Source organism: Convolutriloba macropyga, chromosome 15, assembly GCF_964194025.1.
Source record: "Convolutriloba macropyga chromosome 15, txConMacr16.3, whole genome shotgun sequence".
Taxonomy (NCBI): Eukaryota; Metazoa; Xenacoelomorpha; order Acoela; family Convolutidae; genus Convolutriloba; species Convolutriloba macropyga.
The window spans coordinates 34,813,802-34,840,103 of NC_134482.1; the positions used below are offsets into that span (position 1 = coordinate 34,813,802).

General features: G+C 36.7%; 1 protein-coding gene across 1 annotated transcript in view; it reads right to left on the bottom strand.

Moving 5' to 3' along the window:
* Window positions 1–281: 281 nt before the first annotated feature.
* The window catches only part of LOC142354753 (uncharacterized), a 255,263-nt gene continuing 229,242 nt past the window's right edge, over window positions 282–26,302 (bottom strand). The window contains exon 4 of the mRNA XM_075407137.1: window positions 282–584. Coding sequence (XP_075263252.1) covers window positions 490–584 — 95 coding nt within the window. The 3' untranslated portion in view covers window positions 282–489. The remainder of the gene's footprint in view (window positions 585–26,302) is intronic.

Genomic DNA, 26,302 nt, shown 5'->3' on the forward strand with positions numbered 1-26,302 from the left:
TTTGCATAAAAGAAAAGACACACACGTTTACAATAATTGCTATGAACTTCGTTCAAGAACAATTAAAAACATTGGTCTGGATCCTAATTTCAAGAACTTTTTGTTGAAGACGGTGACTTTGGATTCAATTAAATTGATTATTTACGTTGACAGTGTGTATTATAGATAGTGTAACAGTGGATATCACACACACACACTCTCTCTCTCACACACAACATACATACTTACATCCATAGATACACATACACACATACTCACACACAAACAAACAGATGTACACATGAACACGCACGCACTTCTACAAACTTTGGTGCCTGCCTGCGTGCGGTCACGTGTTAGTGTGCTATGTGTGAGTAACGCTTCCTACCAACTTGATCTAACTGGCTACAAGGTACTCATTTCTCATCAATATTCTTAATTCCCAAATTCACGAGCATATTTAAGTCTCCAACCCAATGTTTCTCCTTTATCCCAACACCGATAGTTCTCTCAAAGATTCTGGTTCAGCTTCCGCTTAGCTGACCGCGAGGATGCTGCATGATAACCGCCAATAAACCAATCATCTTTTTCAGTGCCCGCACCACCTGCGAACAAAAACATAGATTATCAACATGTTTGTAGCTAACTAATATGTTCCTCAATTACTTGGCAACCATTTATTTCAATGTAATTCAAATCGTGCCGCTAACTCTATCAAGTTAAGGTAAGTTTCTGATAATGGCGACGGACCTTCGGAATCTATGGATTATGACTCAAATTTTACTCTAATAATTTCTGATAGTAGAAAATCAATGATTCTGGTTTATAAGTGTGACTTTTAAGTTTGGGTTATAAGTTTTAACAAGAACAAATTCAAGTGCAGAAATTTATCGTTTAAAAGGTTCAAAATTGAAGGATGAAAATATAAGTGAGCACAAGCATGGTGTTTTATTGCAAATAAATTAAAAAAAATTGTCAAGTTTCTGAGTCAATGTAACTGATGATTTTTTGATTAGGTGGGTAGATTCATTAGAAAGTACTAAATCAATCCCTTGTACCAAAAGTCTTTCTCAATGGCATGTAGCAATTCTCAAGTTCTCAGAAGCAGCCCCCCGCCGCCGCCGCTCAACACCTAAGTTCTCTTTGTGCCCCCGTGCCCCCCCCCCCCCCCCAGCTTAGTGGGTGCATATTGCGTGCCCCCCTCCCCCCCCCCCCTTCGACACACGTGCAATATTTTAACATAATGATTTACTATGTAATGACACGTGCTCTGTAACTGGGGGAGCATAACGTAGCGGGGAGGGAAGGGTACAAACGGAAAAGATCCAAGCTCTCTTTACTGATCTTGAAAAGGTCTATCTCAATTTAAAAAAGCCAAAGTTTGGATTATGAATGAATCGAGACACAAGCAAACAAGACAACTGGAAATCGATATTGTTTCAAAGTATCTCAAAGAAGTTTTGTCAAATTGCAACCCAAATCACCTTAATTTGAGCAACATTTGCACTACTGCACTGTGAGTAAAAAATAGTTAACTGGTTCTTGTTTTTCAATTGAGATGAGCGGAAAAGATATCAGTTTCGGCGCTAGTGAAAATAGCAGACGTATCAAAATATAGAAATTTTATTGCTGACTAATCACAATTGTGAAAATGGGAATGTTGCTTTCTGATTGGCTGATTGATCAAAAAATTCTCCATTTTGTAAAAATAAAAATAACGTAAAACTGCTCATAAATCGCGATAAGCCGAAAATAAAAATTACATTTTTTTGGGTAAACTGGTCTAACGTTCGGTTGTGATAGATTCATATCAAGTCTCAAGGGCCAATGAGGCATGGCCATAGCCCGCGAGGTACAAAATCTATAATCTGGCATTAGGCTATGTCATATTTAGGCTAATTGAACGCATAAACGTACAGCTTTTTAAATTTCTCAACCAATCACATTCGTTGAAATTTCTACACTTTGGTACGTCTATTTTTAGGACATCACAATCAGTTGCAATAAACCACGACATACCCGGACTTAAATCTCAGAGCATTTCACCGCTGAACCAGCACATTTCAAGTGTAGAAACATAATTCAGTTCTGAAACATTGCATCTCCAGAATATTATAAGTTTCTCTATGTGCAGTTCTTCTTCATTATGATTATATTGAGGTAATGGAGTGAGCCCAGGCTAAACTATTCCTGTAGAGTCTCAAAATTACTCATACCCCAAAAACTAAGTCTGAGCAAAGTAATGTCATAATGTTGTAGCTTATAACTGGTAATTACTATAATAGTATACACTATATTTTTAAGGTAGTTTGTAGGCAATTACCGCAAAGCCAATTTAGCTTAGTGGTTACGCAAATTAAATATTTCAAGTACTCACGCCGGAGTTTGAATTGCATATAAATCAAACTTTGTTGGCTGGAGTTAAGTTGAGCATATTAGTTTTCATGCGGTAAATTTTGCCCAAAAATTAATACTGGCCCATGTAAATTGGGACATGAACAGAGTACTGACCATTCTAAAAAACAGAATGTCGGTATACTGATGCAGCGCTGATTTACTCTGCCGCCAACCTCCAGCTAGTTACATCATTTTACGGTATAAGCTCTTTATGATTTGATTTGTTATTTCAAATGTAACAACCTTCAAATAGTTAATAAATCAGTAAAAAACAACTTGCATCTTAGCTTCCTCTCAACTATACGAAAAAAGTAAACAAGCAATTATAAACAATTTTGCATGCCAGAATGCACAGAAATAAACCTCGACTTCATCAATATCATCACTATATGTGCACAATTAAAAAAAATTGTTCACTGTAAAATTAAAAGCTTCGCCCCAATCGATTCGTTGAGTTTGAGCCTAATGTCATGCAATTTGACTTCAGTTGTGTGGCGGCTGAGCTTACTAACTCAATTACCAAATTGAGTAGCGCTTCAAGTACATTTCAAGCCTCAAAGCTAGAATGGCATGACAAGCAAAATTTAATGCTATATTCTATCGAAGCCAAACGGATTTGTTCACTTTGTTCAACAACTATATTTAGCAACTATTATTAGTACACGATTGTCATACATGAGGTGAAACTCAAACTCCAACTACCTCAACCACCAGCAAAAAATACTACGACTTAACAGTATTGCATCAGATTCTTTGCGATTGGAATGCGAATCAACCTGTTATTGATACAGAATATTCGACAAAACTTCTACATCGTTAACAAACTTCCCATGACATCAAATTTACACCGAAAAAGTGACGTTATGGAAAAGTGTTTACATTCTGTCAACATTATTATCTACAAGCAATCAACAGTTGAATTTGACATGTAACTCCACGTGACTAGCGGCATAAAAGGAACTTGAAAAACTACCAAAGTTAGTCGACATTTGCGATTTTGGTTATATTAAATTGATATACAGTGCGTATTGAAGCACACTTTCTTGAGCGGTAAACTACTTGTTATCCTAATTCGTTTCTGTAGACCATATTAGTGATTGAACGGCCTAACTTTACTCTGACCAATTGAAAATAGAACTGACTTTGAAATTCTCAAATTTTCACATGGCGGAACGCAGTTCTAATGAGTAGAGTTACAGAGCAGATAAACTGTTTGTTCTTGTTTCAGTCATTTACCAGTTGCCTTGGCTGATTCCAGTTTATTGATTGGTAAATCTGAGAACTTAGGTACGAAGAAATCTGAAACTTTGTATTTTGCCCATGTATTAAGATTGGGTATAAAATTTAAAATCCGGGCCCATCAATATAGTTCAAGTTATATTCATTATTCTTTCACCAAACATTGGGCCTACCCAGCGTGCATAAGCACACAATTTATTTTGTTCTTAGCATTAGTGGTTAAGGAGATATCATTGAAAAGCCTCTAATTTGAGACTAATAGGTTATTTGAAATTTTGGATTTTTGCTTAATTGAAGCAAAGTCATTTGTTATTCGGCAAAGCTGAACAAGTAGTTATTTGAAATTATTGAGCAACAAGTAATGCAACGGTAATCTACAGTATAGCGGATATTACAGTTCTCAAAAGTTAACTGCAAAAACAATATCCGGACAGATTTGAAACCGCTAAAACGAACTGGGCGGTGTAAAGTTTTCCTTGACTTTGATAGGAGAGCAGCCGTTACAAGTTGGGCTACCCAAGTATGCAATTAGACAATAGAAATATATCTCCTGTATCTCCTTCAAAATTTCCAAGATGTAGCACGTTCTGAATCCCAATCAGTACTGAACAAAGTGTCCGTCATTTCATCTGATCATCAAGTTCCAAGGTTTCTCTTGATAATGGTCCTGTTCTCAACACTGGAACAATTTTTGTCGTCTGACCACAGAGTTGTTCTAGAAACAGCAGTTTGTATGACTGGCACCATGAACGTCTACGATCTTGGATATGTTCGCCAACAAATCATAGACTTGAATTTTATTCAAAAAGCATTTGAGCGCTTTTTGGTATATGAAACTGGGATATGTCAAATGGGATAATTTAGTGCCTTCTGAGTCCCTGTTTCGAATATTTGTGTGATAAGGTATATGGTTGCCAATTTTTTTATGACTCCATATATGGCCTTGATATGGTTGCTTATCTATGGTGGCCAAACCGGCCTGTTCTACCCTTTTTGATGACGCGTCTCACTTCGTAATAGGACCAGCTGATAGATTAGATGAGACAATTGTTCAGACTAATTCATCTTCTTGTTGCTTTTTGTTTCACTTTTGTTCCAATTGCCTGTTTCATTTTCGGAAGTACCCGCACAATCTTTTTGATTTCGGTGTAGAAGTTGCTGGCCTTGTTGGGCAAAAAAGTCTAGCTGCAGCTAATTCTGGGTCATTCTTCGCGCGCGTCGCGGCTACCCACGATTTCAGGATTACATCCCACAGCGCATCAGAGGCATGGCCATGGACAGCGGTCCGCAATTGGGTTTAAACTATTATTCGGCTATCTAAACTGTAGGCCAAGTAATATCGTGGTAAAGTATAGCACAGAAGGGGTGGCGATTCTCTACTATACCAAAGTGGGGAGGGGCAATTGTTGAAAACATCCAACAACAGTAATAAAATTGGCATATTAGTTAGATCATAAAAACCAGTATTAAAGCCATTTACGCCAATCACTTTATATTAAAAATGTGCTTATTATATTAAAATGCAGTGGTTAGCTGATTCAGGGCGTGAAATTTTGTGTCCGTTTTGTAAATCAGTTGTTGAAAAATGGGCAGATTCTCGTTTTGCGAATCCACGTAAATCTTGTGAAATTGAGCCAAAGTGCTAATTTATATTTGGCATTCGATCTTTTTGTGAATGGATTTATTTATAAGCTCAGAATTCGAGGGAACTTGAAATGATTTGTCCGCGTTGATCAAAATCACGATAGGTGAAGTAAAATTTTGAACCGAACATGATTGTGATTTGTCTATAGGGGTTGTTTCTGTAGAATTATCTACTTTTTTTTCATGTGCTTGTAACTTTTTTTGTTTTTGGTATGTTGCTTGATTGTGTTTAGGAAATATTGTGGTATCAGCATGATTTTTTGATGTTCCAGTACATTTGGTTAAATCGAAGATTTCACATTAGTTTTGAAAGCATTTTGACCATTCTTGTACATGGCCGATTAACACATCGGGACTTGGATGTTGTTGGGGGAGTGATTCTTATTGCGATTGCGTTCAAAAATCACCTGTCAGCAATTAACGAAGGTCATAATCGAATAATTTGGTTTTTTTGCCTAATCGGTGACCATTTGTTGCATTGCTGAGCAGTAAAAATGGTGCCGATTGTTTTGACTATCTGGTTAAATAAGTTTATCCAATCACTCGGGTTGATAATTTTTTTCAATTTCTGAAGCTGCAATTGATTTATTTAAAATTAAGCAAATGCTTCACGAAAACAATACAACATTAGCGTTGCGTTTCCATTATACAATTCCATATTCTGCGCTTTTTCATCATCAATCAATGCATGTAATTATCTTCCCATAAAGCATTTTTGACTCTAATTCCACTTTATAATTACAGTCACCAGATATAGTTACAGTCACCAGACGAGAATGAAAACTAATTACATTTGATTGGTTTTGTTTCTATACTGAATAGCAAAAGTAAGTTAGCACCCCCTACTTTCACGAGGTAAAAACTCAATTTTCGAAGAAATATTACCCCAAATTGAAATCTCATTTTACATCATTGATCCCCTACACTATAGTCCTATCGCCTACCTCTGAAACTCAGATAAAACACAAAGTTCACTTACAAGAATTCCCAAGTGAAGTTGATGAACTTCGTCCCAGTTTCTCAGTTAAAAGAAAGTTGTTTCAAAATCTGATATGTTTTCACGTTTGTTCAACTATGATTGAGTTTGCATTTGCGTTAAATATTAGAGGTAGAAAAAATGTGATGAAAATGCGATATCGTGAAAACTTCCTTTTTGTTGTGAGACTTGGATGGAATTCATCAAATATACTACATTGGGATTTCGGGTAAATGAACTTTGTGTTTTACCTGAGTTTCTTAGGTAAGCGAGAGAACAAGTGTAGGGGACCAATGATGCAAAATTGTCTCCGAAATGTGATTTCTAGTTGGGGCAATATTGCTTCAAAAATTAAATATTTTCTTTGTGAAATTAGGGGGTGCTAACTTACTTTTGTCGTTCATCATTTTTGATTTTTGCATGTGCCCTCAAAGTCAATACATATTCCACGGTTATCATATTTTTCTCAGATGGTGGAATAAATTAATGGAATTAGATCATCGTTTTCCGCAGTTCGTACATTGCGTATTTTTTTTGCTATTATCTGTCTGTCGTGGATTTTGTCCTGGTCAATTTGTGCCGAAGTAGCGCGTTTGAAACTGAATAGTATTTCCGCTGAAACACAAGCATGCGTGTTATGAACACATCCTTGACGTTATCTTCCTCATGTGTTTCGAAATCGCTGTTTTGAGATAGCTGAATAAGCGTACTTTGGTATTGTTTTTCTTGTCGACCTTCGTTTGTTTCTTTTGAAAACAAAATACACCTGTCAAAAGAGATTTTTCGCAGGCATCATGAAGGCATTCTCCATAATTTTTCATTTTTCTTTTGTAGTCAAGGAGTTTATGTCGCAAGTGAAAGACTTTTTGGCTGTTTACTCTCCCGCCCTCTCTCTTCATCATGCTGTTCAAGTAGAGAAGCAAAAAACAATACTGATGATAAATTGTCCAAAAAGCGATTTTCAAACGCTATCGCATTTTCAATCAGTTTTTGGTTCTTTTAATCTCATAATGACCTTGATTCTGGTGGCGTTTTTGAATTGTCAACCTTTTTCTGCGTTTACATTGCTGCCCTGATTTTAGCCTGAAATACTGATTCAGTGGTTAACTAGACATAGTAGGCAAATAGATTGTTCAGGGCATTATTCTCCCAGGCAAAGACTATAAGTTTGACTTGAGTTCTCCAGTTCTCCAATAAGAGAAGGGGTTCTGTAGTTATCCCTTCCCAATTTTTGCGGATTTCTTGTGGTGCCTTCTGAGAACCTCGGCCAGCTGACTGTGTCATTTCGTGAGGTAATTTTAACAGACAGGTTGAACGAAATGTTCAAATCGATGCAGATCTGTCTTTTGTAATGGGAATCTGAATCTCGCCTGCCAAATTACGCTTAGACTTCGGAATACAATTTTGGATTTTTGCTAATCGAAATTGACTTAATCAGATGACACTCAAACCTGAAGAACGAGAAAACATTCCAAAAGTTTAAAAAGTTTTTATCGGAAATGCCATGGGATTGAATTATCATTGAAAGCTCAGTAGTATATAGGTGAGCGGAGCTGCCCGGGGGGGGGTGAAGACCCACATGTTTTAAGATACGCTATAGCGGTTTCAAATCATTTCGGTCATCATTGAGTTATCACATCAATGTATAAAGATAGGTAATAGATTTTACATGTATTAAGATTTGATTTTTGACAGTAATGTATGAAAATGGGTAATAGATTTTACATGTATTAACATTAGAGATATGAAAGCAATGTATAAAGATAGTTAATAAATTTTACATGTATTAAGATTTGATTTTCGTCAGTAATGTATAAAGATAGGTATATGATTTTACACGCATTAGGATTGGAAATAAGACCACATCGCATTAAGATTGGTAATAGGTCTTATGTATAAGATTTCTCATTAAATTTTTTATCACAAAATAACAGCAAAAAGGCTAACAGATAGCAATTTGAAAAATGAAGCTGTGTTATATTTTTAATTGTTCTTGAACGCAGTTCATAGCAATTATTGTAAACTTTTGTGTTTTTTTTTATGCAAGTCTTTCGCTCGACAATTTTGCGCTTTTCTTCTAGAACATTCTTTGACTCCTAAAGTGAATTTTTCACGCTTTCGTTCTTCATTTGAGTGATCGCTAGTGCTCCGAAGTTGCTAATATAAAAGCGGTTGCAGCATAGCAAAATTAAGTGACTCGTAGCCGAGTTGGTAGTGAGTTTGGCCATGGAGCGAGAGGTCAGTGGTTCGAATCTCGGTGAGGTCAAAGTTTCTTTGCATCCATAGAGAAAAAATTGGTCTAGACTAAAGACCATCAATTAAAGTGCCTCACATGTTCTTCAAGAGCATTTCTTTCGAAATTTGTCGGTTTATGTTTCACGATGAGTCATCTTTTTATGCTATTGTTTTAAGGTACCTGGTAGCAAACAGTGCTCAATAAGACTAAGTGCAAGGCAGAAAATTCTACAGTGCTAATACACTTTCAAATATTCTGAAGAGCACCTGTGTTAAGAATAAGCTTATTCTAAATAATGAGTTTTCTATGAGACGTTTATCGATCAAACTCATGATTGTTGTAATTTATCGTTCCTAAATCACATATTTATCATGAATGATTTCACAGCAAACTATAGCTAATTTCGGAGACTGTACAGGTAAAAAAAAATATCTCAAACAACTGATAAAAACGAAACAACATAGTCAACTCAACTCTGGGTTAACTGGAATAAAAAAGGATCAAAATAGACCTCTGTTGAACTAATAACATTGTATTGGTCTCCTTATATGGATGTCTGAATTGATACACACAAAAAACTCTGATTGATAGCTACGATGAAAGTTATTCAATCAGAAGTGCTAGAACAAAAGGGACTTTAAGAATTTCCACGTGTTTCTTTATATCAGAACAAAAAACCTTGCTTGATTTTTTCATCCAGGGTTGTCTGCAGATCTGGTCAACACCTTGCAAAATGGGTCAGAAAACTTTTACATGCTCAGCTTGAACTTTAAAAACCCGGTTCGGGTTTCCCTTCAAAAATGATTACTTTAAACAGTGGACTCATCAACTTGAAAAAAATTTTATTACAATCACATCACATGTTCACAAGCGTACAATTGATTTAAATGGATAAAATGAAAGAAAAAGAATCAGAAAGTTTAGATCATCAAAAGTGTCGTATGAATTCCATCTGCATCAACAATTCGTTTTGGATAAAAAAACGAGAGTCCTTTTTTAGTTTGCTCATAAGTTAGAATTTGGTGATTTATAGTTCTGAATCCTCTGTTAGTTAAAGCTATATTCACTGCATCGTCCAGGACTCGTCTGTGTTACTGTAAAAATTCATCACTGTTTTCTTCCAGAACACTTTTGTTGAGTCCTTTGCTGCTGAACTTAGTTTTGTTCGTTACTGAATTATAGCAACAGTACGTTTTGCCACATAAACATAGCATTTCAGTACATCGGAATTTCTCCTTGAATAATCCAGGCTCACGCTTGTCATGTTTTTTATGTTTATCGCAACAAGTTCTTGGAAAAAAATTACTTGTACTATTAGCATGAAAAAAATCTGTACAGTCATTACTTCTCTTCTCACTCCAAATACTACTCATTTCTGGTTTAATGCATTCATAGAGATTTTCATGAGCCAGCGCCAGATACAGAGAATCAGTGTCCATTTCTAGCTCCTCAAATTTCTGAACATCACAGAACTTGTCAAAGAAATTGTAGTAGAGCTCCAGCATTCTCAGTTTAGCATACTGTAAGATAAAGAATCCAACAATTATTGGTTCACAATGTTCAACAGCGCTTTTTGCAAGCTCAACCTCATATATACCTGGTGTAACGTTGTTCAATCTTCTAAAAAGACGATTATTAATAGCTTTATGCGTCTTTTCATCGTTAAGATAAAGAGTTTCTGTGTGTCGACTTCGATCCATAATCTGATAACCATACGAGCTGTTCCCAAGTAATTTCATAATTTCAGCAACAACTCTAGAGTCCGGATTTTCATCACCTTCTCGTCTTGCATCAACAACAGATTGTACAAAACCGTTGAAACATTTTTGCGGGATATACTCAAGGAACCTGTGGATTTTGGTACAGCGAAGACCCAGCTTCAAATAAAATTTTAATAATGGTGTTATGACTATTCCATTGTTTAATTTGTAACTTGAAATCAACATTCGTTGTGGTTTTAACAATAACGAGTTTCTTTCAGCATAATCCAGCATGAATTTACCTATATTCTCTCTTCCAACATCACAGTTTTTGAAAATTGGGGGAAAGTTTGCAAATCGTTCACGAAGCTCTTCAGGAACTTCTGAATCACACTGTACATATCCGAATAATTTATCTTCCTGTATCCGCATCAACAGCGTCTCACTGCTCAAAGGTAATTTGTAGGGGAAAATTTTTCTAACGTGGTTCTTCAACACGGAGTTCTTCTGGACATGATCCCACCATTCACATTCTCTCATCTCTATAACTTTGTATCCTTTCTTTTCTAGGTAAAGCTTTTGTAACTTATCAGACTCACGCTTCCGGATACCATTCTCAAATTCGTCCTTATCAAGACTTGGTTGAGTTTCTCTACAGGGACAGAAGTGGTAGTAGCATCCAAGGGCTTCAAAAATTGTTTGGCAGTGACCACAAAAGCCATCCACAGTAAAAGAATCAATTTTTTTCTGTCTTCCAGTCGTATAGAAGCTCTCAATAGTACATTCGGGTCTGTTTGCTTGATAGAAAGACATTACCATGTTCTCGAACTTCCTGATTTTGTTTTGACGAGCTTTGAACTTTTGAAGATCGCTATCAAACTCCCATCTAGTGTAGAGTCCAGTTGGCATCGCTTGGCACATGGAGAAAGGGTACAATTGGCTAGCATCTATTCCAAGTATTGCTTTACAGACATTATTTGACCTCCGGATGAATGTCATGTCTACAACAGCTTTCCTCGTAAACACTATTGATGGACCACCAGTCATTTCACTTCTTATTTTCTCATGCAAGTCTTTGTCAGCTTCGATGAAAGGGTAAAACTTTCTATCCATCGATTTATGAAGACAGATATTTGCTAAATTAGGTAGCGTGCAACCAAGCTTTAACATATCAATTTTCTGATCGTGATAAAATTTCATCATTTTCTTTATTGCTTGTAAAATTGGTACAGCTTCTTTGTTATTATACCAACGAAGGAAATCTCGAAAAGTTTTCATTTTCTCCACCTTCCACAACTCTTCTAGGAGAGCATAGTTTTCTATTCCAGTTCTAGGCTTTTCTTTCAGTCCCATTTCCCGGAGAACTACTGACTCCTCTTTTCCAGATTTGATCAACTTTTCGAACTGAGCGAAATGTTTCTCCAGTGGATTTAGGTTTTTCAGTTTGCTGAAGAAGGAATCGTAATGTGGAAGATGGCTACAGTCAAGTTTCGATGGCGAATCAAACCATTCATATGGGAAATATCCTTTTGTCTCTTCGGATTGATATGCTTTCAGAAAAGAGTCCAGAGTTGTTGCTCCACCGAGAAAATTTACTATATCGAGAAATTGAACATCCCCAAATTTGAAAGAAATAAATTGATTTGCTTTCTTGATTACCGTAGGTGTAGCAGCTTTGTCGTTGAGGAGATGAGGAATGAGATAGTTTTTGATTAAATTCAGATCATACTTTCCACTGTTGAATCCAAAAACTGGTAGAGTGTCAACATAATTATTGAAATGACACTGGAGATCAAGGAGCTGCTTTTGTTGGTATCGTAAGAAATTTTTAGAAGCATTTCTATCTTCTGTTTCACAACTGATATTTGATTGACTTTCGGAAATAATTTGCAGTCTGGAGGAAGCATCATTCAACCTGGTTTTGATCTCTGCTTCCACCTTCAAGAACTTGGATCTCACATCCACCTTGTTTTTTGCTGCTAGTATTTCCAGTTGAGCTACAAAAGATATGATGAGACGATTAGGATCGTTTTCGCATATGAAAACTGGTTCTTCCAACAAATTTGAAGAGATTGATACCGATACAGGTACATGAGTACCAATCCATGATGTTGTCGCTGTGTTATTGATATCAACTGAATGAACACATATTGCTTCGATGTCGAAGACGGCTAAATTTTTGAAGAGAGTATCATCTGCTGGATAAGCAATTGAGAAGTTGTCAAGCTTCTCAAACAGTGTTTCTCGCAAAGAATAAACACCTCGCGGATAGACATTTTTCACTCGTTCTTTACAAGTTTTCAAGTGACGATTGAAGTTTCCGGAATGGTTGAAAAAGACATCACAGCTGGGACAACGAAGTTTCTTGAAGAATTTGTTGATATCATTAACATAACAAATATGGTTGTTATAACGAAGCAATTTGATGTTTTTATCATATCTTTCAACGCTTCGTCGTACAAGTTCACCGATAATTTCACCCTCTTCAATGTCAAAATCATAGATGAAAATGTTTTGTTTGATTTGTTCTTCAATTATAGGAAATTGATCAAAGGAAACACCTGTGAGGTTTTCAGGGTCACAACCACTTGCAGTAACAAAATTGTGAAAAATTTTTATTGCCTGTAGTTCAACGTCTACTGATCCAAATAAATGAATAGCAATTGCACGGAACAAACACAAATTATCCTTATACGGTTCATCGTGTCCATTTGAAAGCAGACAATTTACTTCAGGGTTCCTTAATTATGACTCTGGAAGAGGCAAATCAGTGCAACCCTTAGGTAAATTCGTAAGAAGCGCTGCAAAGACAGTAACATTTGTAATTACTGTGAATCGCCATTTTGAGTTTTGGCGTTCCTGTGTACATGTTTCAATCAAGTTTCTAAATTTCGTTCTGGATGTTTAATAAATCGTTTCTATTGCTTAGCAGAAAAGCTCGGTCCAGCAGTAAATTATTTTCGTGCGGATCATAGTATCGGTAATCGTTTGTCTCTACATTTCGCAAAATAAACCCCAATGCTAGGTTAACTTTTGCAGCACAGTTGAGGTTTGTGAAAACTTCATCGATTTTTTCATTGATCTTTTTGTTGTCCAAATCCGATAAACTGAAGTTGAAAACTTTCTGTCTGCCATGCTCAGCATGCATATCGTCAAGTAAATGCTGACAAGCTGCCAGTTCTTCTTTCAATGATTCGCTATCATTATCAATTTTCTCCATAATCTCACGAACACGGTTTGTGCTTGAGGACCCAACTTTTGTGCTAGCTTGATGTGCTTTCTTGCGATGCAGTTGAAGTGAATAGAAACTTGGGAACTGTTTCTGACAGACAACACATTTGTTCAGTGTATTACGAACTTTTGCTCCGTGAACCTTTGCAATATGGTATGATAATTCTGCAGCATTTTTTGTCGCAAAATTACAACTCCTTTTCTTACAGTAAAGCGTCCCCATCATACATGTCTTCCTGTGGCGAGCAATATTGGTCTTTACGACAGATTTTCCACATTTTTCACAGTTGACGGACAGGTTTCGATCTTTTGCAGGCATTTTGTAATAATTGGGTACGTTTAACTATGGAATGAACAAATAGATGTTTTATTTTTATCGAAAAGTATTGACAACTGAGTCTTAGAATATGAATAAACAAATCTCTCTCAAGTTCTGCAGAAATTCAAGGTGTATTCATTACTACATGCGAGCAATAAAGTTGAAATATTTGTTTATGTTACTAAAAATAGATTTCATTTCGAGTCGTCAACCAATCACGGCAAAGTTTGAAAAACGTCGTGAAATTGCGACAGTCATTATTCGTGTACAGAACTTCAACAACCCTGATTTGTTTTCTTAAAGTCTAGACAAAATTTATTCGGTTTGTTTACTTATTGTCTCGGTTTGTTTACTTAATGTCTAGACAGAATTTATTTGTTTACAAGCAATAAAAATAACAATGTAAAGAATTTTCGTCTTCGAACGACCTTGAAATTTTGTTTACACCATGTTATCAACTCAAACCCAATAATTCATAGAGGTATATCACTATTTACTCACTCAGTTTAGTCTCTTACTATGGTTGAAGCTATGTACGAAAACAGTCCTGAATACTTCAAAAAATTTCCAAAACGATTCAAATACAGTATTTGCGACAAAGAACCAAAACCTCAAGGTTCTGGAATAGAAAATTATGCATACGGTTATCATTCGTCTTCGACTGTTATCGATGGTTGTTCGTTTGGTTCCAATCATTGGCATCTCATTTTTGAAGATACAGGTCCCGAAGATAAAATTGTTCTTTCTTCGTATGCTCCTGCAACGATACCTTGCCTTGTGACTTGTTTTAAAATCTTTATTTTGCCTACGGAGAAAAATTTTGTTACTCATGGTGCTATTGTCTCTCGCTTACATGTTGCTGTGGAGTACTTGTCAAAATTTAATCATGTTTCAACCAACAAAACTAAAAACCAACTTCCTCTGCCTAACCCTGCGAAAAGACTCTCAACCATTATTACTACCACTTCTAACAAACGTGCTTCCACTATCCCCGATGTGACTGTAAAACGTTTTTGTCAACTAATGCTTGGTGAACATTCTTCTTCTCTCTATCAGATTATGGATATAATTTTAAGTGGGCAGGGAAGTTTTATACGTGAGACTTCAGACTATTTAATAAACTTTCAGTTCTGTAAAAATTCTACTGTCTAAAATAGTGTTGTGATAGAACATTTAATTCAATTTCACTCCATATGTTTTAAAAATGCCAACAATTGCAATTCATTTACATCAGGTACAAATGGAAACTTACCGCTATAGAAATAATGAGCAATATAGATGCAAAATAAACCACAAAGTTGCGAGTCTGCTGATTGCAGGGGAGACTGAATATCTCTTCTGTGCTCCATAATATCCATCATCATATGTAAATCAGTACATTGCTGTAAGCGGGAGAAAATGTCTTTATAGGCAGTCAGAGGTACTGCTAACGGATCTGCAAAGTTTAGTACGGGGTATGCGTAGCGTTTCGCAAGCATCACCCAATGTGAACCAATAGAATCAGCTCGCGATGCATTCACAATTATAAAACTGTTAACTGGTAAATTTAAGGGATGATTGTTGGCCGCATAAACACCTCGAAATTTAAAATTGAGATGTTTCCACTTTTGAACATGAATATAAATTTGGTATTCATCCATTAGTAACCATTCATAGGTAGAACATTTTTGGATACGTTTCTTGCAGAGTCAATATACACAGTAGACGATTTTTCTCCCAGGAAAAAAATTTCAATGTTGTTTGGCAAACCAGTATCAAATTTCAGTTCAACCGATAATGATGAGTTTGTTAGTTCAGTATGAATGAAATCGTGTGTCGCCTCTTGCGTGCTAGTTAAGTCAAATACCATTATAAAGTTATGCGCAAAATCACTTAGGGGTATTCCATGACCGTTTTCAACTTAAGCTAGGGCACTCATTGAATTGTAATACAGGCGCTTGTTATCATTTGTTAACATTGGAGTGCCAGTTGTTGCGAACCCGTTTCGATAGACCGTAATTTCACTCAAATCAAACTTTTGATAGTGGTAGGGATTGATATTGTTAGTTCCAATGAATGCATTGCTCCTGCACAACGCAACAATCAGCCGCCTTATTGGTTCTTTTGTGAAAATATCTTCATGTTTCCAACTACGTTGACCTGCTGTTGCGAGGAATGTTTTTGTTATTACCTCATTGTAGCGATACATTGCCGGAGTTTTTAGGAGTGTTTTTTCAATGGCTCCAACAACGTTGTCTGACACTGTCATCTTTCTAACAAATAAGTTTGCTTCATCGATTTTAACTTTGTAATTTTTTGCCGCTGTCTCACTAATGGTAACAAAATCATCTTGCGATCTTCGGAAAAAAAGTCTTAAGGTAACACCACTTACTAAATGTTTTTCACAGGAAAAGAAATCAACAGCGAGCTTTCCATATAAAGTAATTTGTTCCGATTCTCTCACAGCTACTTGCCTTGAATCCCTTGAAGCTGCAGCTATACCATCGGGGTTCGGCTCATACTCGTAACCCTTACACTTTAGCCAAGTTTCTTTTGCATCGCCTCCATGTGAAAATTCTGTTTCAATAAAATTTTTATGAGCATAAGCTGAGGAAATTTTTATTCCATTTGCAGAAACAGTAGAGTCGGCGAACAGTGAATGAAGAACATTGTTGACAAAGTATGCAGCATCGGTTGCGGTTGCATCGCCGGCGGTATATCGCAAATCAGTTCCATCAGCATTTTGTATTCGACATTTTACTTCCAAATAAATTTTCTGCAAAACTATGAAATTGTTGCGATCGCCTACAACTTCAAATTCGAGCGATGATCCAGAGGGAGAATAAAGTGGTCCAGTTTTTTGCTCAAATGATTGATCAAAGGTGACTAGCAAAGGTGGTTTTTCAAATAAATCCAAGGAACTGTGAGTGGCTTCGGAAGGTATTACGATATTAGTTCACATTTTTGACTCGAGAGAAAAAATCCAGTCGACTTCTTCTTGGCTGTGGTTTTCGAGAAATGATTTTTTTAGTGGAACGTTTTTTTGTAGGTTCGAGGTTTAGCATATTGTTGTCTTCGACGTTTAATCATTTACCGGCCTCGTGTTATGCGTGAATGGAGAGAACCACCAAATTGTTTTCGGGCTGTTTTTGCAACCGTGCTTTTCAACGCCTGCTTTACCGACTTTCGTTTCGTTGCTACTTCAACCAACTCAGGTGCACCCTGCACTAAAAGCTCTCGGCCAATTCTTTTGGCAGCGGGCCATATAATTCTTCTTGCCAATGGTAAAGCAACTCTTCCAATACCTACTGCGAGGGCTCCAAAGCCACTTCCTCTTTGACGATAATGACCGGAGAAATGTGGCATTGACTGTGATGTTTGGTTGCTGTAGTAAGCTTCCATTTCACTTGATTCTTTGAAACTTTAAGCCTACTATCACTTTTCCTGTACCAATAAATGGAATAAGTTTTCCGGCTTCGTTCCTCAACTCCACTTTAATGTTCTGAATATTGTTAGAAAGTATGGGCTTGTAATCCAGAATTGTAAATGTCCTGTGATGAATGGGTGTAACAGTGTTTATGCGGCCGTTTCTTAGACGCCTTTCGGTCTCAATGATTTTAATTACAGGAGCTCTCACGTCTCCAATAATTTGATATTCTATAACGTCTATGTAGACAAACATTAATTGTGAGCCACAGGTTATATCAACTGGAAAATCACTTTGGTGTCTATTGAGAGTTTTGTGTGATTTGTATCCAATAAGAATGTATCCATCATGCGAGTTGTCTTTTATACCCTTGAAGCCGAGAATACTTGGAACTTCTTCGTTTTCAAATGAAAAACCCTCATTCGCTCCGAATTGTAAAACCAGTTTATGAGTAATTTTGTCAAAAGTAAAATCAAATTGTTTAAAGAGTTCATCCATCTTCGCCTGAGTTCATCCATTAGTTGATCCAAGCTACAGTAAATGCCTTTGCGAAATTTTCTGAGGTGTCCACTGCGATTATTTGAGGCGTCGAGTTCCACTCCCGATTTTTTATAAACGACTAACCCGTTTGAATTGACGTTGTTGATGTTTGATGGGAAGGATATTGAAGATAAAGCTACTTGCCATTCTCCATCCAAAATAAGTGGTTGGGATAACTGGTTACGGATTTTTGCCATTGTGTTTTCACCAAAAACTTCCATTGATTCGTTGGATAATAGGTCGATTGTGAATTCTTTGGCGGGATTCATTTTATTCGTCTGCAGTAACTAACACGTTTACTTGGACTAATTCCGGTTCATAAAATTTACCTTCAATTATAACGTTGTTTGCATCTATAAGATTGTACGTTTGTGGACACACTGTAGCAATTTTGAATATCGTAAAAACTTCGTCTGTATAATTTTGTTTATAAACTTTTCTGAATTTTTCGTCGTGCTTTGCAATCCTAACAAGGTCTCCTTTTTCGTATTTTGGTTTATACTTTGTTGTGTTGATTGCTAATGATCTTAAAATTGGTTCATGTTTTTTGAAAGTTTTATTAGGTGCTAAATGGGTTACCCGGTTAACACGACTGTTTATAGTATTTACAAACTGGGGTAAATCTTCAATATATGTCCAAGTCCACTTTTCTTCCAAATATTTGTAAATGATGTTTTAAGCGATCGAATGTTCCTCTCTGCAAATGCCTACTTGGTTTCGCTTTCTGTTGTATATAAATGAATTCCTTTCTTTTCAAAAAATTTTTTGAAATCTCCTTTGAACTCTGATCCCTTGTCTGTCCATACTTTTTCTGGTTGTTCCTTCTTGATCATTTTTTGAACGCTTCAACAGCCTCTTTTGCATATAAAGCTTTCATTGGTTGAATTCGTAAGTAACGTGATAAAACATCCACAGCCACTAACAAATATTTTACACCGTTGTTTCGTTGGGCAACTTTATCCATATACGCAACATCGACAGACCAGATTTCATTTATTCTATATGCAACAGCTTTCAGTTGGGGAAAACTTTTCCTGAATTGTCTGTATTTTGTGTACGGGGCTTTAGACTGAAGATAGCGAATAATTTTGCCTCTGGTGAAACCGCTAGCCTCCTTCAAGTTAGCAATGCTACCAAATGCAGCACTGCCTTTAGTGTACAATTTGTCTAACTGTTTAACTTGATAGGAAGTAATTCTCCCAGGTGCTGGTTGGTTTGATTTCTTTTTCTGCCTCTTCAAAGTTTCTCTGGTCTCTGTCAGAAGCTTTTGTTTTCTTTCGCTGGGATTTTGAAGCAACATCTTTGTCCGACTCATATTCCAAAAATCGCAGTCTCTCTTCAGATGATAAATTTAGAAACTTTTTGGCGTATGTGTTACAAGTCAAATGCGACCCAATATCGAGATGTGTTAATACACTGAATTGTTCGAAAGATAGTTTGCAAGTGGTTTGCTGTAAATTGTAAAGAAATGTAGCAGCAAGAACTTCTGTATTTGTACCATTAATAAGCAATCTCTTTGATGAGTCCAAGGACACAGAATCTGATTCCTCTATTATGTCCAGTATTGTATTTGCTCTTTCAAACTTTATCCCCTTCAAGATTCTAATATTATTCAGCACTCCTTTTTTGATAGTCGATGTGTTGTCTGTCGTAAATTATTTCGCCATAGACTCGTTTATTGTACTTCTATCATCCACTGAAGCGTCAGTTTGTTGTTCTGTATCCTGTTGCGAGGCAGAAGGAGCTGATGGTGACCTGTTTCTCTGGAGAAGCGATATCTGCTTGGCTGGATTGTGAATATTTTTGTTGCTGAGTAATTGAGAGACGTGAGGTTGTTCTCTTGTATACATCTGTTTAGGTATTAACACAAACTCTTCAGTATGCATTTTGTTCTAGATATTCAATGCAGGGTAATGCTATGAGTTGAATGAGATTGTTGCCCGAGGGAGATTGAATTATTTTTAACCGTTCAGTTTTCCCTACTTTCCTGTTTGAAAGTTGAAGCAGAGTTTTTTCAAATTTTTTTAGTTCTTTTTTATTGACTGGAACAACTCCAGAGAGTACGTTCATCACACAGTCACTCAGAAACCAAATGAAGTCGCCGTCTTTAAGTAACTCGGATTCAATGTTGGAGTTCTTGTTTGTGCTATTTGCCCATTGCTTGAGCATAAGCAAATGTTTCCTTTTCATTCGTAATTGGTGTAACAACGGCTTCCTCCGAAGGAATGTAAAAAATTGAAGGATTAGGTCCAATAATATGTGACGCAAATCGTAAACCGTAGACTGGTTTTGGGATCGAGATCAATAACAAACTGTCCAAATGGCTCCGCAGTTGCTAGTTTGTATGCTTCTTTTATCAGTTGGAGACGATTCAACTGTTTTCCAAGATATTCAATTTGTTGAATGTCACGAAGCGGCTTGAATAATATTATGTGTGTTGTATTCAGATAAATGGTTCTGGACCATTTGCTTTGATGAAACAAATTATGCTTGACGTATATAACATGTAATTTGCGATGACGTCCTGAGGTAGCTATTTTTACAAATTCTTTATTGTTGAAGATTTCTTCACATGAATCATCATAGATAAGCATCAATGCGATAGATTTTTTGTTATATCAAAGCCTGAGTATTTTAGAAACTCAATCCCTGGTATAACTTGTTGCATATCTTTGAAAAGTGGTTGGAACTCTTTGTAAAAATAATAAATTTTCTCAAAACGTGGATAAAAGGTCGAACCTTTTAGCATTCGAAACAAGACTTTTGTTTTACCACAACCACTTGGTCCTACAATTGACATGAATACCCTGTCATGTGTAAGAATAACTTTGTTCATAGTTTGGGATTAGGTAAAATGTAACCAACTAAACTCGATAAGAGAGCAATCCAAATTGATTTCTCTTCACAGCTTTCTGATAATAGAAAGAGCATAGAAAAGCAAAGAATGATCATTAACACAATGATACTAACTTGAACAAAAAATATTACTTCGGGCCTTGGCACTGTTGAATTTGAACAACAACGCCATGGGGGCCTCTCCTTGTTGTTTACATCAAAGACTAAATTACTGATGCCGGCGTCAGCCTCGTCTCTTTGATTCATTGGAGAAAAATAATTAATTGAAACGTGAATTGAAACAAGAATGATACAAAATGTTAAATTTTTGAATTATTCTTTGGGCAACTGTTTCATGTACCAGAACTCAAACAAATTGAAACCTTTAATATGACTTTTTATCTCTAGTTTATAACAAACGGTTGATGAGTCATTTTCCTCGAACGATGGTTGACTGAAGACTTTTTCAACTTCGGGATGCTCCAAGACATATAATCGCAACTCATTCGGCATCTCAATAAGTGATATCTCACGTTCTGGTGGTGTTTTTTTTCAATCTAAATTGAGGAACTTTTTTGTCCGCCCATTGCTTCCAACGTTGGATTCGCTGCTCTTTGGGGGACTGCATAGGCTTCTGGTTTGTTTGGTTCATAGCCATAATTGAACTGATTCCGATGTTCTCGAGCTCTCTGTTTATTTTTTATGTACAGTTGGAAGTGATAGAAATTATCTATCACGGGCAGGAAAGCCCTAAAGCTGTCTAGCTCGTCGAGAGAAAGAGTAATGGTTTCAAATTAACGCTTTGCTGCTGCACTATAAAGCGAGTTGTAACGCGGTTGTTGTGCTGTGTTTGGCTTGTTGTTGAGATAGTTCGCTCGGTTCTGTTGATCACTTGAAAAATTATTCTGTATTGGTGGAGACGGATCCTGAACTCTGTTGATTATTACAATCGGCTGATCGTCAAGTGGAGTCAAGCAAGTGAATATCTTCAAGTTGTCTGACAGATAAGTTGTTAAAGTTGCTGTGTCTTCTCTGTGCATCACTTTGTTTCCAATGTGAAAATATTCTCGCTTTACGTTCCGCGTAGTGGTTTGATAATTGATCGTTTATTGAACGAAAGTTTGAATGATGATAACAGGAGGGAACTTGTTCTTCTGATATTATCTCTGAGATTCGGGGGTAATTTAGATCTTCCAGATTATAAACAGTTTTTTGTAAAAGCTTACTGAGGAGCTCACACTTTTCAATGCCTTTGGCAAAAAAGATTTTCCGTGTGAATCGGAAACTGAAACTCAGACAGATTGTTTTCAAATCACAGTGAGGTATATCACCTTCGTCCCAATCAAGACCGTGTAGGTTATTGGTCAGCCAAATAAGAATTTGTCTATCGTGTGCGGGTAAATCAGCGAATTTAAGCGGCGGTTTGAAAAATATTGTATCGTTGTAACTGGAACACAAACTGAGTTCTTTAATAATAAATCCAAGGGACTTGAGGTTGAAACCTTCGAGATCGAGGACAATAATATTTGTGGTTTTGCTGCCAAAATTTTCTAACATTCCAATTCACGAAACAATTGTGAATGAAAAATTGTCACTGATAGAATGAATAATATTCCTGTCAGGTGTCCAAAAAGACAATTGTTTACTGGTGAGTATCGGAAAGCGTTAACATATCCAGGGCCTTTGTTTCGGCAATCTTTTATAAATCCAGCGGCGTCATGCAGTGCAGCATGAAGTCGTAGCACTTTGCTCCGTTTCAATAAGGGATCTAGTCTTGAATTATCAATTCCAATGAAACCACCATAGGGTCTAAATTTAAGTGCTATTTCTCCGTCAACTTCTGGATCTAACAAAGAACAAGCAGCTACGAAATATAATTGTCGCTAAGATATGTGTGTAAAATTTATGTTACCTCTCAGTGATAAAACTTTTGTCTTTGTTTATAAATCTTTCAATTCTGATTGGTTGTCAACTTGAATAATAAATCAAGCACTCCGATAGGTCAATTTATTTTGGAAAGTTTTGTGACCCTGAACATGTTTTGGCATGATCCGATGACTCTCTACTCAATATATCATTAATGATTTTATATAGGTTAGTTATTATTTTTTTTGTTTTTGTCCCATTTATGTGTACATTTATGGACATAAGTGATAATGACCATAATTGTACACATAATTACGTGAAAAATTATTTCCTTGTACAACTCTGGTTTTTTTATCAATGTGTTTATTTATGTATGTATGTGTATGAATGTATGTATGTAAGTATAGATGTATGCGTGTATGTATGTACGTATATATGTATGTAAGTGTGCATGCATTGTGGTGTATGTTTGTGGTAATTGTAATTGGCTGATGTTTAGCGGAGTGTTTGGGGTGTGGTGGTAAGATGAATGTTGTTGTTTATCACACCAAACGTGTTTCACAACTTCTCATATTGATTAAAAGTGAAATAGCGTTGAAAATTTTTGGACCCCATTTTCATAACATTTCACATTGATTAAAGCCAAAAAATTGACAAAAATTTTTTAGACCCCATTTTGCAAAAATTTTTACAAGTTATTGTCCCCCTATGGGACCAAAATTTCGATTTTCGAAAAAAGTGTTTCAGACAACTTTTTTCACTCACAAAACATGTTTCACAACATTTCACATTGATTAAAGCCAAAAAATCAAGGAAAATTTTTTAGGCCCCATTTTTCAAAAACTTTTACAAGTTATTGTCCCCCTATGGGACCAAAATTTCATTTTTCGAAAAAAGTGTTTGCGACAACTTTTTTCACTCACAAAACATGTTTCACAATATTCCACATTGATTAAAGCCAAAAAATTGACAAAAATTTTTTAGTCCTCATTTTTCAAAAAAAATTACAAGTTATTGTCCCCCTATGGGACCAAAATTTCATTTTTCGAAAAAAATGTTTCCGACATTTTTTTCACTCACAAAACATGTTTCACAATATTTCACATTGATTAAAGCCAAAAAATCAAGAAAAATTTTTTAGGCGCCATTTTTCAAAAAATTTTATAAGTTATTGTCCCCCGATGGGACAAAAAATTCAATTTTCAAAAAAGGTGTTTCCGACTACTTTTTTTTTACTCACAGAACATGTTTCAAACTAGTTCACATCTTTTAGAGACAAAAACATCAAATTTTTGTGAAATACAATTTTTTTTTCAGAAAAAAAAATAGGAGCTGATCAGAACCACAACGGGGGTGGGGGGGGGGACATTATGTATTAAGATAGGGAATGCAGAAATTGTCCCCTAGGGGGGCACTTAGGGGGACATTTACTGCGAATTTGCGTTAAATGTCCCCCTAAGTGTCTCCCCTAGGGGGACAATTTCTGCATTCCCTATCTTAATACATAATGTCCCCCCCCCCGGTGTGGTTCTAGTCAGCTTTTTATACTACTAAGCTCAGCAACATATCACGCACACTTTTGAACTTTCGGGAGAGATTATTGAGATAAAATTACCAAAATTGATGAGAAAAAAGCTTGCCTACTTTGACAAACAAAACTCGAATCAAGATGAATTGATTAAAGTCAAATTTTCTTCAGTAATTTCAAATTACAGCTTCAAGAGCCGAGCGATGACGAGCTGGCTAATGAATCTCTCATCAACTTGGTCAAACCACTGATTGACAGAAAATTTGAAGTACTAACAACCGTAACACCAGCAGCTCCTACGACACGGGGTAGTACCCTGCGGCTGTGTATTGTTTTTTCTGCTCAACGCAGCGGTTTGAATCACAGTTAGTGGTGTGAAAAAAATAACATCTTTTTTGCGATTTCCTCATCTGCTGTGCTGCCAGTCTAGAGCAAATGCAGAGGATGGAAGCTGTCATGGTGTACGAATGCAACCAGAAGTTGAGCGTTGACAACCACCTATTCCGCACTCCAAGTACAAAGAGCTTGATGTTGAGCGTTTAGACGAGCAAAGATTCAGCAAATTTTCAAGGACATTGCAGACGAAAACTGTCCAGACCTAATAGACTCTAATAGAACTAAGTTTGTTGGGATTCCTCTTTCTTTCTGAAACATTCTAACTTTCGTGGAGAAAAGTTTGGACCACAGGAGGTTGTAAGAAAAATGTTGCTTACCGTAAACAAATTAACTCTCCACCGCCACCAGTCCCTCCTACAAAAAAAACCCTCAACCCCCCCCCCCCAGTGACTAGCGAATCTAATAACTGTAGAAACTGTTGTTATTGAAGGCTACAGTACATTCCATGAGTGTAATGCCGCCTCTGGATGGGGCCGAAGGTTTTTCTCTTCCAGGCGAGGTTTTTTGGCCGCTGTCAGCTCTGCGGCGAGAGTTGCTTCGACGGGGCAGAAATGATAATTCGAGAGGTCTTTTGAGGGGTGCCGCTTCCATCTTTTCGGCGTAAGTTTCACATCTCGAAGATGAATTATGGCAAATTTTTTTCGAAGTCGATCAATTTTTTCGTGGAGGAAGGCTGTTGCTGTTTATCCCTAACAGGTTTTGGTTAAATGCGCAAAATTAGCACTCAGAATCAGAAGAGCGCCCAGAAAAATGAACCGCGAAAAGTGAACAAAGTTCATTATGCGTAAAGTTTCCCTAATGTGTCTAAACACACTTATGTGGAAACAACAAAAGTTTTACAATAGGAACCAATTTTGCTGAGCCGCTTATAAAGGAAATGGTTTTGTCTCAATATGCATTAATTGTTTCGGTTAGAGATTCAAATTGTACTTGATGAAGACGTAAACTGCTATTAATACAAGGGTCTAAGTTGGTAATTATTGATTGGCAAACAGTTTATGACAATGTCATACATTGAAAATGACTAAAGAATAAGGTATTTTGTTGATGAATGCTAGTAGCCCTAAAAACTAGAGTTTGTTCATTTCATATTTTCCACCCTCTTTGTAGTCCTTTAACAACGACCACATTGAATCAGACGGAACTGTGGTGTGAGTTTCACAGAGTAGATTAGAAGTGAGAGGACAACACACCAGAGGTAAACAGTCCGCTTTGTTTTTTGTATGTTTGCTTGTTTGTGTTGGAACCAAGAGGCAGAGAGGGGGAAATAGCAACAGGGTGGCTTCGACGCAGGGCAAAGACGTAGGAGTGTGTAACAAAAGAGACAGTGGAGTGTGCTAGGTAGACAAGAGAGTTCAAAGTGGCAGAGATACCATAAAGTAGGAGGTGAGATCAAGGTACGTGATTGCTAGTCATCAATTATAGGAAACTTTGTCAAAAGAACCCATGGACCCTTGATCGGAGCAACGCCACGGAAGATCCTCATGAGGAGCATACATCAAACTTACGGTCCTCAAGATACTGTTGACCTCCAACAGACGTTAGACACGCCAACTATAAGCAAGGCCAGGACCAGAGTTGTTGACCAAGTTGAGCAGAACGCCCAAGGGAGTAATTGAGCTTTTGAGTAATTGCGTTTAGAGGCTATCCCGAGGGGCGTACAACGGGAACGAATGACCTAAGACAGTGAGGAGCACGAGTAACGATTAGCAGTAGCCTACCCTTCGGTGGAATTGCCCCCTAACGTAACCGGCTTTAAAATTTAAGCAATTCTACAATTTGAACCAAACTATATATTAAGTTAGATACTTTGAATGTGTATCAATATACCACAGTTCAAAAAATTAAAAAAAGGAGATGTCAATTAATTGCGAAGGCCATTTGATGATTACTGAAAAAAGTTCTGGCTGCTCTAAAAAATCAATTTCCGTTGCATTCTTTTTAATAGCCGCACAGCGATAGCTGGGGCTATTATTGGTCTTCTCTTGGTTTTTTTACAATTCAAAGAAT